This window comes from Lycorma delicatula, chromosome 2, assembly GCF_047948215.1.
Source record: "Lycorma delicatula isolate Av1 chromosome 2, ASM4794821v1, whole genome shotgun sequence".
Lineage (NCBI taxonomy): Eukaryota > Metazoa > Arthropoda > Insecta > Hemiptera > Fulgoridae > Lycorma > Lycorma delicatula.
The window spans coordinates 7,439,605-7,454,124 of NC_134456.1; the positions used below are offsets into that span (position 1 = coordinate 7,439,605).

Here is a 14,520-nt window from a genome sequence, read left to right on the forward strand (position 1 = left end):
GGTCTTGATCGCTGGGTATGTGGTTTTTATTTAAGAGTTATATTGATTGAATAATGGTGTATTTTTCACTCACACTTAAGGAGCGGTATTTTTTAACATTATACGGAGTGAAGAATTACTAATTCTTTATCTGTGATACCTATTGTTAGCAGTATTGTTTGACATATTCTGGTAGTGTTATCTACTTTGAGGGTCTTGATCGCTGGGTATGTGGTTTTTATTTAAGAGTTATATTGATTGAATAATGGTGTATTTTTCACTCACACTTAAGGAGCGGTATTTTTTAACATTATACGGAGTGAAGAATTACTAATTCTTTATCTGTGATACCTATTGTTAGCAGTATTGTTTGACATATTCTGGTAGTGTTATCTACTTTGAGGGTCTTGATCGCTGGGTATGTGGTTTTTATTTAAGAGTTATATTGATTGAATAATGGTGTATTTTTCACTCACACTTAAGGAGCGGTATTTTTTAACATTATACGGAGTGAAGAATTACTAATTCTTTATCTGTGATACCTATTGTTAGCAGTATTGTTTGACATATTCTGGTAGTGTTATCTACTTTGAGGGTCTTGATCGCTGGGTATGTGGTTTTTATTTAAGAGTTATATTGATTGAATAATGGTGTATTTTTCACTCACACTTAAGGAGCGGTATTTTTTAACATTATACGGAGTGAAGAATTACTAATTCTTTATCTGTGATACCTATTGTTAGCAGTATTGTTTGACATATTCTGGTAGTGTTATCTACTTTGAGGGTCTTGATCGCTGGGTATGTGGTTTTTATTTAAGAGTTATATTGATTGAATAATGGTGTATTTTTCACTCACACTTAAGGAGCGGTATTTTTTAACATTATACGGAGTGAAGAATTACTAATTCTTTATCTGTGATACCTATTGTTAGCAGTATTGTTTGACATATTCTGGTAGTGTTATCTACTTTGAGGGTCTTGATCGCTGGGTATGTGGTTTTTATTTAAGAGTTATATTGATTGAATAATGGTGTATTTTTCACTCACACTTAAGGAGCGGTATTTTTTAACATTATACGGAGTGAAGAATTACTAATTCTTTATCTGTGATACCTATTGTTAGCAGTATTGTTTGACATATTCTGGTAGTGTTATCTACTTTGAGGGTCTTGATCGCTGGGTATGTGGTTTTTATTTAAGAGTTATATTGATTGAATAATGGTGTATTTTTCACTCACACTTAAGGAGCGGTATTTTTTAACATTATACGGAGTGAAGAATTACTAATTCTTTATCTGTGATACCTATTGTTAGCAGTATTGTTTGACATATTCTGGTAGTGTTATCTACTTTGAGGGGTCTTGATCGCTGGGTATGTGGTTTTTATTTAAGAGTTATATTGATTGAATAATGGTGTATTTTTCACTCACACTTAAGGAGCGGTATTTTTTAACATTATACGGAGTGAAGAATTACTAATTCTTTATCTGTGATACCTATTGTTAGCAGTATTGTTTGACATATTCTGGTAGTGTTATCTACTTTGAGGGTCTTGATCGCTGGGTATGTGGTTTTTATTTAAGAGTTATATTGATTGAATAATGGTGTATTTTTCACTCACACTTAAGGAGCGGTATTTTTTAACATTATACGGAGTGAAGAATTACTAATTCTTTATCTGTGATACCTATTGTTAGCAGTATTGTTTGACATATTCTGGTAGTGTTATCTACTTTGAGGGGTCTTGATCGCTGGGTATGTGGTTTTTATTTAAGAGTTATATTGATTGAATAATGGTGTATTTTTCACTCACACTTAAGGAGCGGTATTTTTTAACATTATACGGAGTGAAGAATTACTAATTCTTTATCTGTGATACCTATTGTTAGCAGTATTGTTTGACATATTCTGGTAGTGTTATCTACTTTGAGGGTCTTGATCGCTGGGTATGTGGTTTTTATTTAAGAGTTATATTGATTGAATAATGGTGTATTTTTCACTCACACTTAAGGAGCGGTATTTTTTAACATTATACGGAGTGAAGAATTACTAATTCTTTATCTGTGATACCTATTGTTAGCAGTATTGTTTGACATATTCTGGTAGTGTTATCTACTTTGAGGGTCTTGATCGCTGGGTATGTGGTTTTTATTTAAGAGTTATATTGATTGAATAATGGTGTATTTTTCACTCACACTTAAGGAGCGGTATTTTTTAACATTATACGGAGTGAAGAATTACTAATTCTTTATCTGTGATACCTATTGTTAGCAGTATTGTTTGACATATTCTGGTAGTGTTATCTACTTTGAGGGTCTTGATCGCTGGGTATGTGGTTTTTATTTAAGAGTTATATTGATTGAATAATGGTGTATTTTTCACTCACACTTAAGGAGCGGTATTTTTTAACATTATACGGAGTGAAGAATTACTAATTCTTTATCTGTGATACCTATTGTTAGCAGTATTGTTTGACATATTCTGGTAGTGTTATCTACTTTGAGGGTCTTGATCGCTGGGTATGTGGTTTTTATTTAAGAGTTATATTGATTGAATAATGGTGTATTTTTCACTCACACTTAAGGAGCGGTATTTTTTAACATTATACGGAGTGAAGAATTACTAATTCTTTATCTGTGATACCTATTGTTAGCAGTATTGTTTGACATATTCTGGTAGTGTTATCTACTTTGAGGGTCTTGATCGCTGGGTATGTGGTTTTTATTTAAGAGTTATATTGATTGAATAATGGTGTATTTTTCACTCACACTTAAGGAGCGGTATTTTTTAACATTATACGGAGTGAAGAATTACTAATTCTTTATCTGTGATACCTATTGTTAGCAGTATTGTTTGACATATTCTGGTAGTGTTATCTACTTTGAGGGTCTTGATCGCTGGGTATGTGGTTTTTATTTAAGAGTTATATTGATTGAATAATGGTGTATTTTTCACTCACACTTAAGGAGCGGTATTTTTTAACATTATACGGAGTGAAGAATTACTAATTCTTTATCTGTGATACCTATTGTTAGCAGTATTGTTTGACATATTCTGGTAGTGTTATCTACTTTGAGGGTCTTGATCGCTGGGTATGTGGTTTTTATTTAAGAGTTATATTGATTGAATAATGGTGTATTTTTCACTCACACTTAAGGAGCGGTATTTTTTAACATTATACGGAGTGAAGAATTACTAATTCTTTATCTGTGATACCTATTGTTAGCAGTATTGTTTGACATATTCTGGTAGTGTTATCTACTTTGAGGGTCTTGATCGCTGGGTATGTGGTTTTTATTTAAGAGTTATATTGATTGAATAATGGTGTATTTTTCACTCACACTTAAGGAGCGGTATTTTTTAACATTATACGGAGTGAAGAATTACTAATTCTTTATCTGTGATACCTATTGTTAGCAGTATTGTTTGACATATTCTGGTAGTGTTATCTACTTTGAGGGGTCTTGATCGCTGGGTATGTGGTTTTTATTTAAGAGTTATATTGATTGAATAATGGTGTATTTTTCACTCACACTTAAGGAGCGGTATTTTTTAACATTATACGGAGTGAAGAATTACTAATTCTTTATCTGTGATACCTATTGTTAGCAGTATTGTTTGACATATTCTGGTAGTGTTATCTACTTTGAGGGTCTTGATCGCTGGGTATGTGGTTTTTATTTAAGAGTTATATTGATTGAATAATGGTGTATTTTTCACTCACACTTAAGGAGCGGTATTTTTTAACATTATACGGAGTGAAGAATTACTAATTCTTTATCTGTGATACCTATTGTTAGCAGTATTGTTTGACATATTCTGGTAGTGTTATCTACTTTGAGGGGTCTTGATCGCTGGGTATGTGGTTTTTATTTAAGAGTTATATTGATTGAATAATGGTGTATTTTTCACTCACACTTAAGGAGCGGTATTTTTTAACATTATACGGAGTGAAGAATTACTAATTCTTTATCTGTGATACCTATTGTTAGCAGTATTGTTTGACATATTCTGGTAGTGTTATCTACTTTGAGGGTCTTGATCGCTGGGTATGTGGTTTTTATTTAAGAGTTATATTGATTGAATAATGGTGTATTTTTCACTCACACTTAAGGAGCGGTATTTTTTAACATTATACGGAGTGAAGAATTACTAATTCTTTATCTGTGATACCTATTGTTAGCAGTATTGTTTGACATATTCTGGTAGTGTTATCTACTTTGAGGGTCTTGATCGCTGGGTATGTGGTTTTTATTTAAGAGTTATATTGACTGAATAATGGTGTATTTTTCACTCACACTTAAGGAGCGTCACAGTGATGAGTGAGTTGAAACTTGATGCTTATGTGTAGAGGGTGCAAAGGTCTTTTTAATTTTTTATTAGAGAGTTGACTTTTTCAAAAGCAAACAGAATAATATAATGAAAAGTCAGCTTTTCTTTTTAATTTTTTTTTTAATATTTATTATTACTATTCTATAAAATCAAATAAAAAGGATGACCAAATTTTTTTTTAGACTATTTCATACAAATATCCCTTTTTTGATTATGAGTTTTAAATGCTCAAAAAAATGACTGAGATAATGCAGTAACTCTGATAATAATGTTTTACATTTTACAGTAAAAAGAAATCTTTTATTCTGAATGGTATTAAAAAAATAAGTTTACTATTAAGCTACTAACTGAATAAAAAAGGTACTCTCCAACATTTTCCTGGGTGGATAGAGGAAGTCATAGTAAAACTTTGATCAGAGCAGCATCATAGAATACACAATTAATTTTAAAATAAACAAAGTAGTTATGATTTAAGTGCACATTAATCATTTAATATGTAAACAAATTAAATAATAATGTTAAGGTAAATACATAAAGACATTAAATATAAAACATAATTCAAAAGGCATTAATGAAAATTATTTATGTACACAGTTTAAAGTGATTCATTGTTATTAAATTTTATTAATTAGTATTATTTAACAAATAATTGACAGAATAATATTGTTTCTGTAAAAGAAAATCTCTTTAATTTTATTTTAAATGAATTGGTGTGAAGATCTTTTAAATTGTTGGATAGTTTATAAAAAATGTGAACACATACAAAATAATGCCCTTTCTCGTAAGCCAAAGTACTATGACAGTCTAAAATTGGTTTCACTGCTCCTTGTAAAATACTAAAATTTGATTTAATAGAAAAGTTATTAAAATTATGTTAAATAATTGTACCTCTTTTATATATAATTGTAAATTGAAAGATAAAACTAAAAAGTTAATTTTTTTTACTTTCCTTTGTCCTTATGAGTAGTGGTGGTGGTGGTGGTGTGTGTTAATGAATTTTTTCTCAATAGAAAGGATAGATAAATTAATTTGACGTAATTTGCATTGTGCATCTCATATACCTGTTACCCATAAGAAACCTGTGTACAAAGTCTTGGTGTAAAGTATTTCTCTGAAAGTAATTGTGTTCATAATATACATTCATTTTTTTGCTGAACAGGTGGAAGTCACTTGTTGGCTGAACATCTTATTTTCAATGGGCTTGGCATGTCGGGTGCAATGAGAAACTATTTCTTTCCTCACTTACTTAAATAATGGGAAATTTGTTATCTTGAAAATAGCTATGCCAGTTTTTAATATGATTTTTATCTTTACTGGGTCGTCTACAGTTGTTTACATTATGACATCTTACTTTTTATACCTGCTATTTATTCTACTTTATAATAGTGATTTTTGATCTTTTTATTTATTCCTTATTTACAAGTATGTGCAATTTTTTTATTATATTTTTTATTGATAAGCTTAGAAAACCAAATAATATCTCTTAATGGATAGGTATTAAAAGAGAAATGAAAAGGAATTATTCAACTGCTCTATAATACTAAAGAAAAAAATTCTATTGTATTATAATAAAAGCTTATATAATTTTTTGTCATAATAAATACTTATAGAAACATGCTAAGCAATCTAAAGTAATTTTTGCCTTATTTTAGTAACAATTAAAAGTTAGTTAAGAATATGGTATTTACTTGTCAGGGTTTATAAAGATTTTAATCTTTCGTGTTTTTTAATGTTTTATTTAGTTTTTCTGTCATTTTAACTTTGCAGTATAGTTATTACATCCCACATATTAAATTATTATCTGTTTTATGTATTATAATTTTCATCTTTCCTGATATTGTTTCTCCTTAACTCTTCCTGCAATTTCCATATTAACCAAATCATAGTCTGCAATTATAATTTTTCTTAATGTACTATCATTCATATTGTCAATATTTTCTTGATACATATTATAAAATTTATTTCCTTCCTACTTAACCCTACTTTATACTTCAGCTTATCAATGCTGTGAAACAGCGTTTCTCAACCTTACAGTATTTGTGAACAATTTTCAGTCATCATTTTCATCGTGCTCCCCCCTCTTGTACAATAATAAAATATCTTGACACTAAAGCTATACTACAACCTTAATTACAAAGTTTACAAATTACCAAGAATAAATAAATTTATTGATATTTGGCAACACTGAGTGAGCCACGGCATTGACAAAACCAGAATCTATGCCTCTCTGTTGCTTAGAAAGAAGTTCAAATTTGCCTTGAAAATTCTGGAATGTCTGCACAAATGTGTACAAATGCTGCACCTCATTCAATTCCAGCCAGTCTCAGTCGAGTCGATCCTTCTATTGCTATCAAATCTATCATGAGTGTATATGTTGTAATTTGCATGTTAATTGCAATTCATGGTGTAAAATATTCATGACAGTAGATTTATACAGAATCATAGGTACATTTTTAAGTGGGCGTAAGTGAAGCATCAGCAAGTGCACAGACCAGTGTGGTTCTAAAAATAAAATCAAGAAAATATTCTCAAGAATACTTCAATTTTTGGTTTACCAGCACTGAAGTAAATGAAGAAGAAAGGCCCCTATGTGTCTTTTGCTTAAAAATTTTGGCAGCAGACAGCATGAAACCTAATAAACTTAAACGACATTTGGAAACGCTTCATAGTGAGTATGTTAACAAACCCTGAGAATTCTTCAAATTAAAATTAAAATCAAAATAATATGAAAAGCAAACATCATTTTTAAATCATTAAAAAAAAAACTTTGTCAGTGAATAAAAAAGCTTTACTTGCCTCTTACAAATTTTCATATAAAATAGCCATATGTAAGATGCCTCGCACCATTGGTGAAGAGCTTATTTTGCCAGCTGCAATTGAGATTGTAGAAACTATGTTTGGAGATAATTTTGCCAAACAATTGCAGTCCATGCCTTTTATCAAATGATGCTGTTGCCTGTTGAATTGGTGATGTAGCAGAATATGTACAGCATCAGGTTTTTGGGGAGTTGCATGGCAAATTGTTTTCAATTCAGCTTTACGAGGCAACAAATAGTAATAAAGATACTCATTTCATTGCCTGTGTTCGATTTTGTGATGGTATGTCAGCAGTAGAACTACTTTCCTGCAAACCAATAGAACTCAAAGCAACAGCACTTGCATTATTTGCTATCTTTAGTGATTTTATAAACGAGGCAAACGTAGAATGGAAAAACTACATCAAAATATGCACCAATGATGCTCGTTTAATGTCTGGAAGAGAAGTATACAAGCACTTGTAAAACAAAAATTTCCATAATGTGTCAGGACAAATTGGATGATCCACAGAGAAGCTCTGGCTTCTAAAGAAATGAGTTTCTGTATGAATATTGTACTAACAATGATTGTAATCATTGTAAATTATATAAAAATGAGACCCTTAAACCCAAAATTTTTTTCTGTACTTTGTAAAGACATGGGTGGGTTGAGCGCCCATGGCAACCATGGGTAACATTGAGCATTATTATTTTATTGCGAGGCAAGATGTTTATCATGTGGAAAATATTTGCAACGTGTTTATGAATTAAGAGATGAAATCGCCATTTCTCTAGAAGAGGAAAACCGACCGGAAGTTGAGAAGTTTTGAAATGGCTTATTTGTGATCGAATTGAATCACTTGGTCGACAGAATTGAGAAATTAAATACCTTGAATCTTCAACTCTAAGGAGCGAATACACATATGTTGGATACAAGTGGAAAAGTTAATGCTTTTTGTAGAAAATTGGAATTGTGGAGCAGAAATTTAAAGCAAAGACCTAGAAATGTTTACTAATGTGGATGAATGTGTTAAAACTTACAAGACTGAAGAGCATGTGAAAGTTTTTTGTAATCCCTGAAAATCATTTAGCCATGTTGGCAAATAATTTAAAAAAGTATTTTCTTGCTGACAACAACTTGGTAGAAAGTTACGAGTGGATTAAGGATCCATTTCAAAATACTCCCGAAGGGCTCTCAAAAAGCCTCTCAAACTGCCGAAGAAAAATCTTCATTGATCACGGCAAGTGCCGAAGGCAAAAGACAATTTAATAATAAATCACACTTTGAATTTTGGGCAGGGAAGATGAGTTTTCTGCACTGAAAACAAAAGCATTTTGTATACTATTACCATTTTCAACATCCTACCTTTGCAAAACTGGATTTTCTGCACTGGCTACTTTGAAGACAATATATAGATTTCATCTAAATATGGAAAAAGAGAGTGTCTATTTCTAATAGACACTCCTTCCTTCAAAGGAAGGAATAGAGAGACCTTCCTTCAAAAAACTCTGCTCTGCAAGACAGGCCCAAGGGAGTCGGTCACTAATAATTATTAATTTGTTCTTAATTTAGTATTGATAAATTAATTTTATACTTCATGCATTACTTTCAGTAAATGAATAAATTTTTTAATATTATTTTCTTTTCAATATGGTTGTGCCCCCCATTTAGTGTTATCACACTCCCCACAGGTTGAGAAACACTGCTGTAAAATATAAGTTCCAAAACCAATTTTGAAAGTCTTTTTTTCTTTTGAATGTCCATATGAAATAAAAAATAATCCCTTTTTAGTTTTTTCTATGTTCTTCTCTTCATGAAATGAACACAACTAATAATGGAAGTCAATGTTAAGAAATATGTTACACAGAATATAATAGCGCAATCATTGACATACTACTAATAAAATAAATAAAAATTAAAACAATATAATCGAAAAAATATAAATCACATTAATAATATAAACAAAGACGTAGAAAGTAAAAAAAGGTATGCAACTCTTGACTACCAAGGGTTTTGCTCTTGACAGATTAATGAGCCCTTAGTTTTATTAACTTCATCAGTCATTATATAATAATGTAAATAATATTGTTTATTTGCTTTAAATATTAGCAGGATTAGTCTATATTGAGAACTTTTTGCTCTTTTGGTACGTGTAAATGTATATATAAGAGAAGTGCATATATAAGTGCTTAAGAGATACTAAGTTATCTAACAAAAATATTCTCTTCTGAGTCAAATTTTGAGAATTGTTAGACCCATTGGTGACTGTATCCCCCTCATCTTTTTTACCAATTGTATTTAAAATTAAATTACATCAGTGACCTATGTTCAGAAATCATCATACAAAATCTCATAAAAACTAGTTTATGCTGCCTGAAGATTGTACTAATATAATAGAATTGTGTAATCATTATAAGAATATGACTTTTTACATAGAAATGAAGAAAATGAAATAAAAAAAGAAGTTTTTTATTTCAAAATGAAATAAAAAAAGAAGTTTTTTATTTAATTTTTAGCTCTCAATGTTTCATCCTAAAGGTCTTTGCTTTGAATCCCATTCAAGCATTGCAGTTTTCATACACTACAAAATTTCCATTTCATATTTATGTGTACAAACTTAAGCTCATGTTGTGAATCAATTATAAAATAAAGAGGATAAGATTTAAATAGATCTGAAAGTATATAATTATTTATGCAGAACTTAAACTTTTTTGATTACATCCTAAATACATTTTCTATTAATAAACGATGGTAACAAATTTAATTAAATACAAAGAAAAATACTAAATAAGTAATACTAAATAAGTACTACCTGTATCCAGTTGAAAACGTTTTGTCAATTAAAAACCATCTGTTGTATTTTAAATATGGTTCATTTTGTTGTAAATAAATAAAAAGCCAATAATAATATTACTATGCAGTTTTGCAACTAAATTATTGTTGTTATGCAATGCAATGTTTCAAAACAATGCTATTGTTAAGTTAAATCTTCCTATTGTATATCTTGTTGGAAATAATATTTCAATTGTTTATCTTAAAGAATATTATAATAACTGGAAATAAAAAAAAAAAAAAAAAAAAAAAAACATTAAATAAATTATAGTTTACAGAATACAAAATAAAATGTGGGTGTGTTGCTTAAAAGAACATTTATTTATATATTTGCAACATTTAATATTGCATCAAGAAGCCTTTATAGTCTGCACAATTTTTTAAACATGTTTTAAGTATTGTAGAATGTAAATAAATGTTCATAAAGTACTAATAAAATATTTATTTTTTCCACTTGCATGATGATGAATAATTGTTGTTGAGCAGCAGTTAAAATCTTAATAATCTTTAACATTTAGATTGTGAAGTTTGTTTAACAAACTAAGATTAGAAAATGAGAAGTAAAATAAAATATTATTTTTATTTACAAATGTATAACTGAATACATATTTAGTCTTATTTATAAACAGTGGAATGAAGTCTAAAAGAAATGTTGGGTCTTCTATTATAAATTCAATCCATTTGAAAGCAAAAATCATTTTGAAAAAGCAGCATGTTCTAATTTTTTTTACTTAATGGCGGATCATATAATCATTTTTTTATTATACTCATACTATGAGGAGCCATTATTATTATCATTTAATATTAATAAAAATGGAAAATCGATGTATATATTTCCTTTGATGTGACTTTTTTTATTTATTTACAATTTGGATAAACTAGCAAAACACATAAAAAATAGCCATTGTAAAAAAATGCAGATACAGACTAACATTTTTATAAATAAAAACAGAAAAGGAATTTGTAAAAAAAATAACATAATATATTGTTAAGGAATACAAGAAAGCATTCGCTAGAATGCTGGAATCTATTTTACCATTTACTTTTTGAACATAAAAAAATCTTAGCACAAGGAGAAGAGCTTTTATGAAAAAAATTAATTTACCAGTTTGCTACGTAACATAAATTTAAGTATTAGAAAGAAATGCATAAAAATATTATTTGTGTCTGTAATACAGAGAAGTAGGGTAAAGAAACATGGACAGTAAAAATGTCAAAACAACAAACAATTGTTAAACTTTGAGGGATTTGTTTATCAACTATTTTAAAAGGGAATCTTCTTCAACATTTATCGTGAGGGGTAAAAACTGTTTTCTCATGATTACATCTCATTTATAGAAAAACAGTATAAAAACTGTTGCATTTCGATTATTTTAAAGAATGAGAACTTATATTAGCTTATGAAGAGTTTCTGTTATAAAAAAGGAAATTTTATTACCTTCTAACTCACTGATAAGAATAAAAAATAACTTTGACCCTGATAATATTAATTTAAAGAAAAACATTATAAAATAAAACTGGACAGTCAAACGTTAGAAATCCTAAAAAAAAATATTAGTACTGGAAATTTTTTTATAGTTCTTTATTTATTTTTTTCAATAGCATTGATTTCCCTGTTATTTCTGATTGTATCATTTTTTAAATACACAACAATATTTTCATGAAGTTCAATCATTTTCAAATATATTACTTGCTTATTATTTTCCCATCCTTTTATTTGATTCAATCAATCTCCACAATAAACAAGTTACTATGCTAAATATGATCACAGGACAGCCTATCAAACAGGCCTATGATAACAGGCTATCAAACATGATTTATCCAGAAATCAAAACTGCATTAAGAAAGAGAGAAACTTTACCGTGTAGATAGTAATTAACTACTTACAATAGCATTACAAAAACTATTTGTTATAAAAGATGCTGTAATGGATTAGTCAAACCTATTCTGGATTTAAAACTTATCTGTGGAGACCATATACTGACATTTCTAGTTCAATTAGCATGCAGTAAAAATACTACATGATAATAATTTTGAACCACTATATTAATTTTGTAAGCCCATAGACTGCATCCTATACACAAAGTGTAGGCTGTAATATGGTTTTAAGTGTAAGAATAATCATTAATGTAAAACATACAGAATAATGTTGGACTTTACTGTGTGGTGACAAAATTTTGACAATACAGACTTATTTTAAAATTTTAGATAATGTGATGAAATTTTAGCAGTCGGATTAAAAGCAAAGCAGTATTGTGGTTATGCAATAATTTAATTAAATATACAAATAAATAATTATTGGTGTTGCAAGTTATAAATAAAATAAGAGCAACATACTGATACTTAAACGTATGACAGAGCCATAAAAGAAATAATTTTGCTATTTAAGGGTTATGCTACTTTTATTTTCCTGGCTAGTATAGCCAAGCAGTTATAGCAAGGTGCTTGTGGAGGGGAGTAGAGGAAAAAGCATCTTGCTAGAACAGCTCTGCTTTATATAGTTATACTGTCTAGTTATAGAATTTGCTATATAATGGAAGTTATACTAAAGGTTAAATTTTGTATGTCATTTTGCAGATCTTGATGTTTCATTAGCTCCTTCAATAATTAAACACAATTTTATTATTAAAGATTTCTGGAAAGATATTATGTACATAAATGTAGATGTATGTAAATGTATTGGCCTGTATTTTGTTTACTAACTCCAGACTGGATGTACCAATTCAGATTATATTTGGCACAATGATTTCTGTAATGTGGCATTGATGCCATTTAAATTAATTATGGTCCCAATTGATCAGGGAAATAGGAAGACCTTATGGATTCCATATCTCAAAATTCTATTCAAAGGGTTGATACTTTTTTACATATAATTTAATGCCTTCAAGGTAGCTAACATTCTTTTTGATGGTGTTCAGTCTTATTCTAACCCCCATAAATGAGTAGGTAAAAAACTTTTTTTTGTAATTTCTGAACTCAGAGTCATAATTCTTGTATTAATTAAACGATTTCATTAGTTAAAGTTAATTTTTTTTCATTAGTTATCATTTTGCTTGGTATTTTCAGACTGAATAAACAGATTTTTATGAAATTTTATGTATAACTTCTGAGTATAGGTCATCATAATCTAATGATTCCTTAGGTTAGCTATTATATAAAACTAAATATATATTAACGAAAACTATATATATATATATATATATGGTTTTAGTAAAATATGACAGCTTAAATAACTTTCCAACCATTGCATATAGGAAAATGAAATTTAGCAAATGCTCCTAACAGTAAACAATGTTTTTTTTTTTGTATGAGTACCTCATATCAAGCCCACTATGGGGGAGAAACTAAGAGATTTTAGTAAAAAGGTAAGGTTGTGACAGATCATTGAAAAATAAAATTCTGGCAAAAAACCTTTTGGCTGTAACAACCCTAACTAAAATGGCGACCATTTAATTTTTATTACATTGAATTTCAAAAGTTGTCAAGAGTATCTTGTAAATAATTGCTTGACAGTGAAACTATTAAAAAAGTAAAATTTAGGAAATACTCTTTATTTAAAATGATAAATTTTTGTGGTAAAACCACTACTTGAGATATACTGTAGATCATTTGAAAAGCTGTAAAAAATAAATGTCTGTCATTTAGGTTAAGGTTGTCATAACCCAACATTTTTGTTTTTCAATGCTCTTTAGAATGATGTCACAATCCTACACTTTCCATTAAACATTTTTGAGTTTCCCTCCTTCCCATCCTCCAGGATGGATGGGATTGTACCCCAACCTCATACCAAAAACTAGATTTCATTTTCTGGGTTTAACAGTCAAAGAATTAATTTAAAGAGTTGTCATACCATGTTAATCTGTATATATTTTTATATTAATCTGAATAAAATATTTATTTGTTTAGAGTATTTATTATAGATAATTATTAATCTGTTAATTTTTATTTGTTCCAGATTCGTATTAGGAAATGTGATTAGGTGATGGTGTCAAATCAATAATGTTATAATGATGATCTATTGCCACAAGAATTAAACACTGATTTGTGTGTTACTATATTTAGTGGATTAAAATGTAGTTCCTTCTAGTCATTATAGTTGTTTTTGTTGTAATTTACATAACATAAATCATCATGACGCAAGAGAAGAATGATAATAATGTTGGTCTCTCATTTCTTTCATTGAAATGTGTTTTATTTCTCTTTTTTGGAGGTATGTATAAAAAAATATATAATTAAAATGGTAATAATAATAATATTAATAATAGTTTTGTAAAAATAATTAGTATTATTTTTAATCTATTAAAAACGTTTATCAGATATTTTGATAATTTATTATTTTATATGTAATTATATTTTTTTAATTAAGTTTTTATTTATTTAATTTCCTAATTAACTAATTATATTTTTAAATTAACTCTTAAATTATGTTATTATCTTTAAATTATTTCACTAAATTAAAATTTTATCAAATATTTTTATAAAGTATAATTTATGTTTACAGTTTATGTTTATTCATTATAGTTAATTTTTTTTCTACCATAAAGTATTGTCTATAGATGTGAATGAACTTTTTCTTGTA

General features: G+C 28.6%; 1 protein-coding gene across 3 annotated transcripts in view; it reads left to right on the plus strand.

Moving 5' to 3' along the window:
• SP1173 (major facilitator superfamily domain-containing protein SP1173) overlaps window positions 1-14,520 on the plus strand; it is a 281,971-nt gene that overhangs the window by 236,181 nt on the left and 31,270 nt on the right. For all 3 annotated transcript variants that reach the window (XM_075358237.1, XM_075358235.1, XM_075358236.1), the window contains one exon: window positions 13,897-14,151. In XM_075358237.1, coding sequence (XP_075214352.1) covers window positions 14,073-14,151 — 79 coding nt within the window. In that variant the 5' untranslated portion in view covers window positions 13,897-14,072. The remainder of the gene's footprint in view (window positions 1-13,896; window positions 14,152-14,520) is intronic.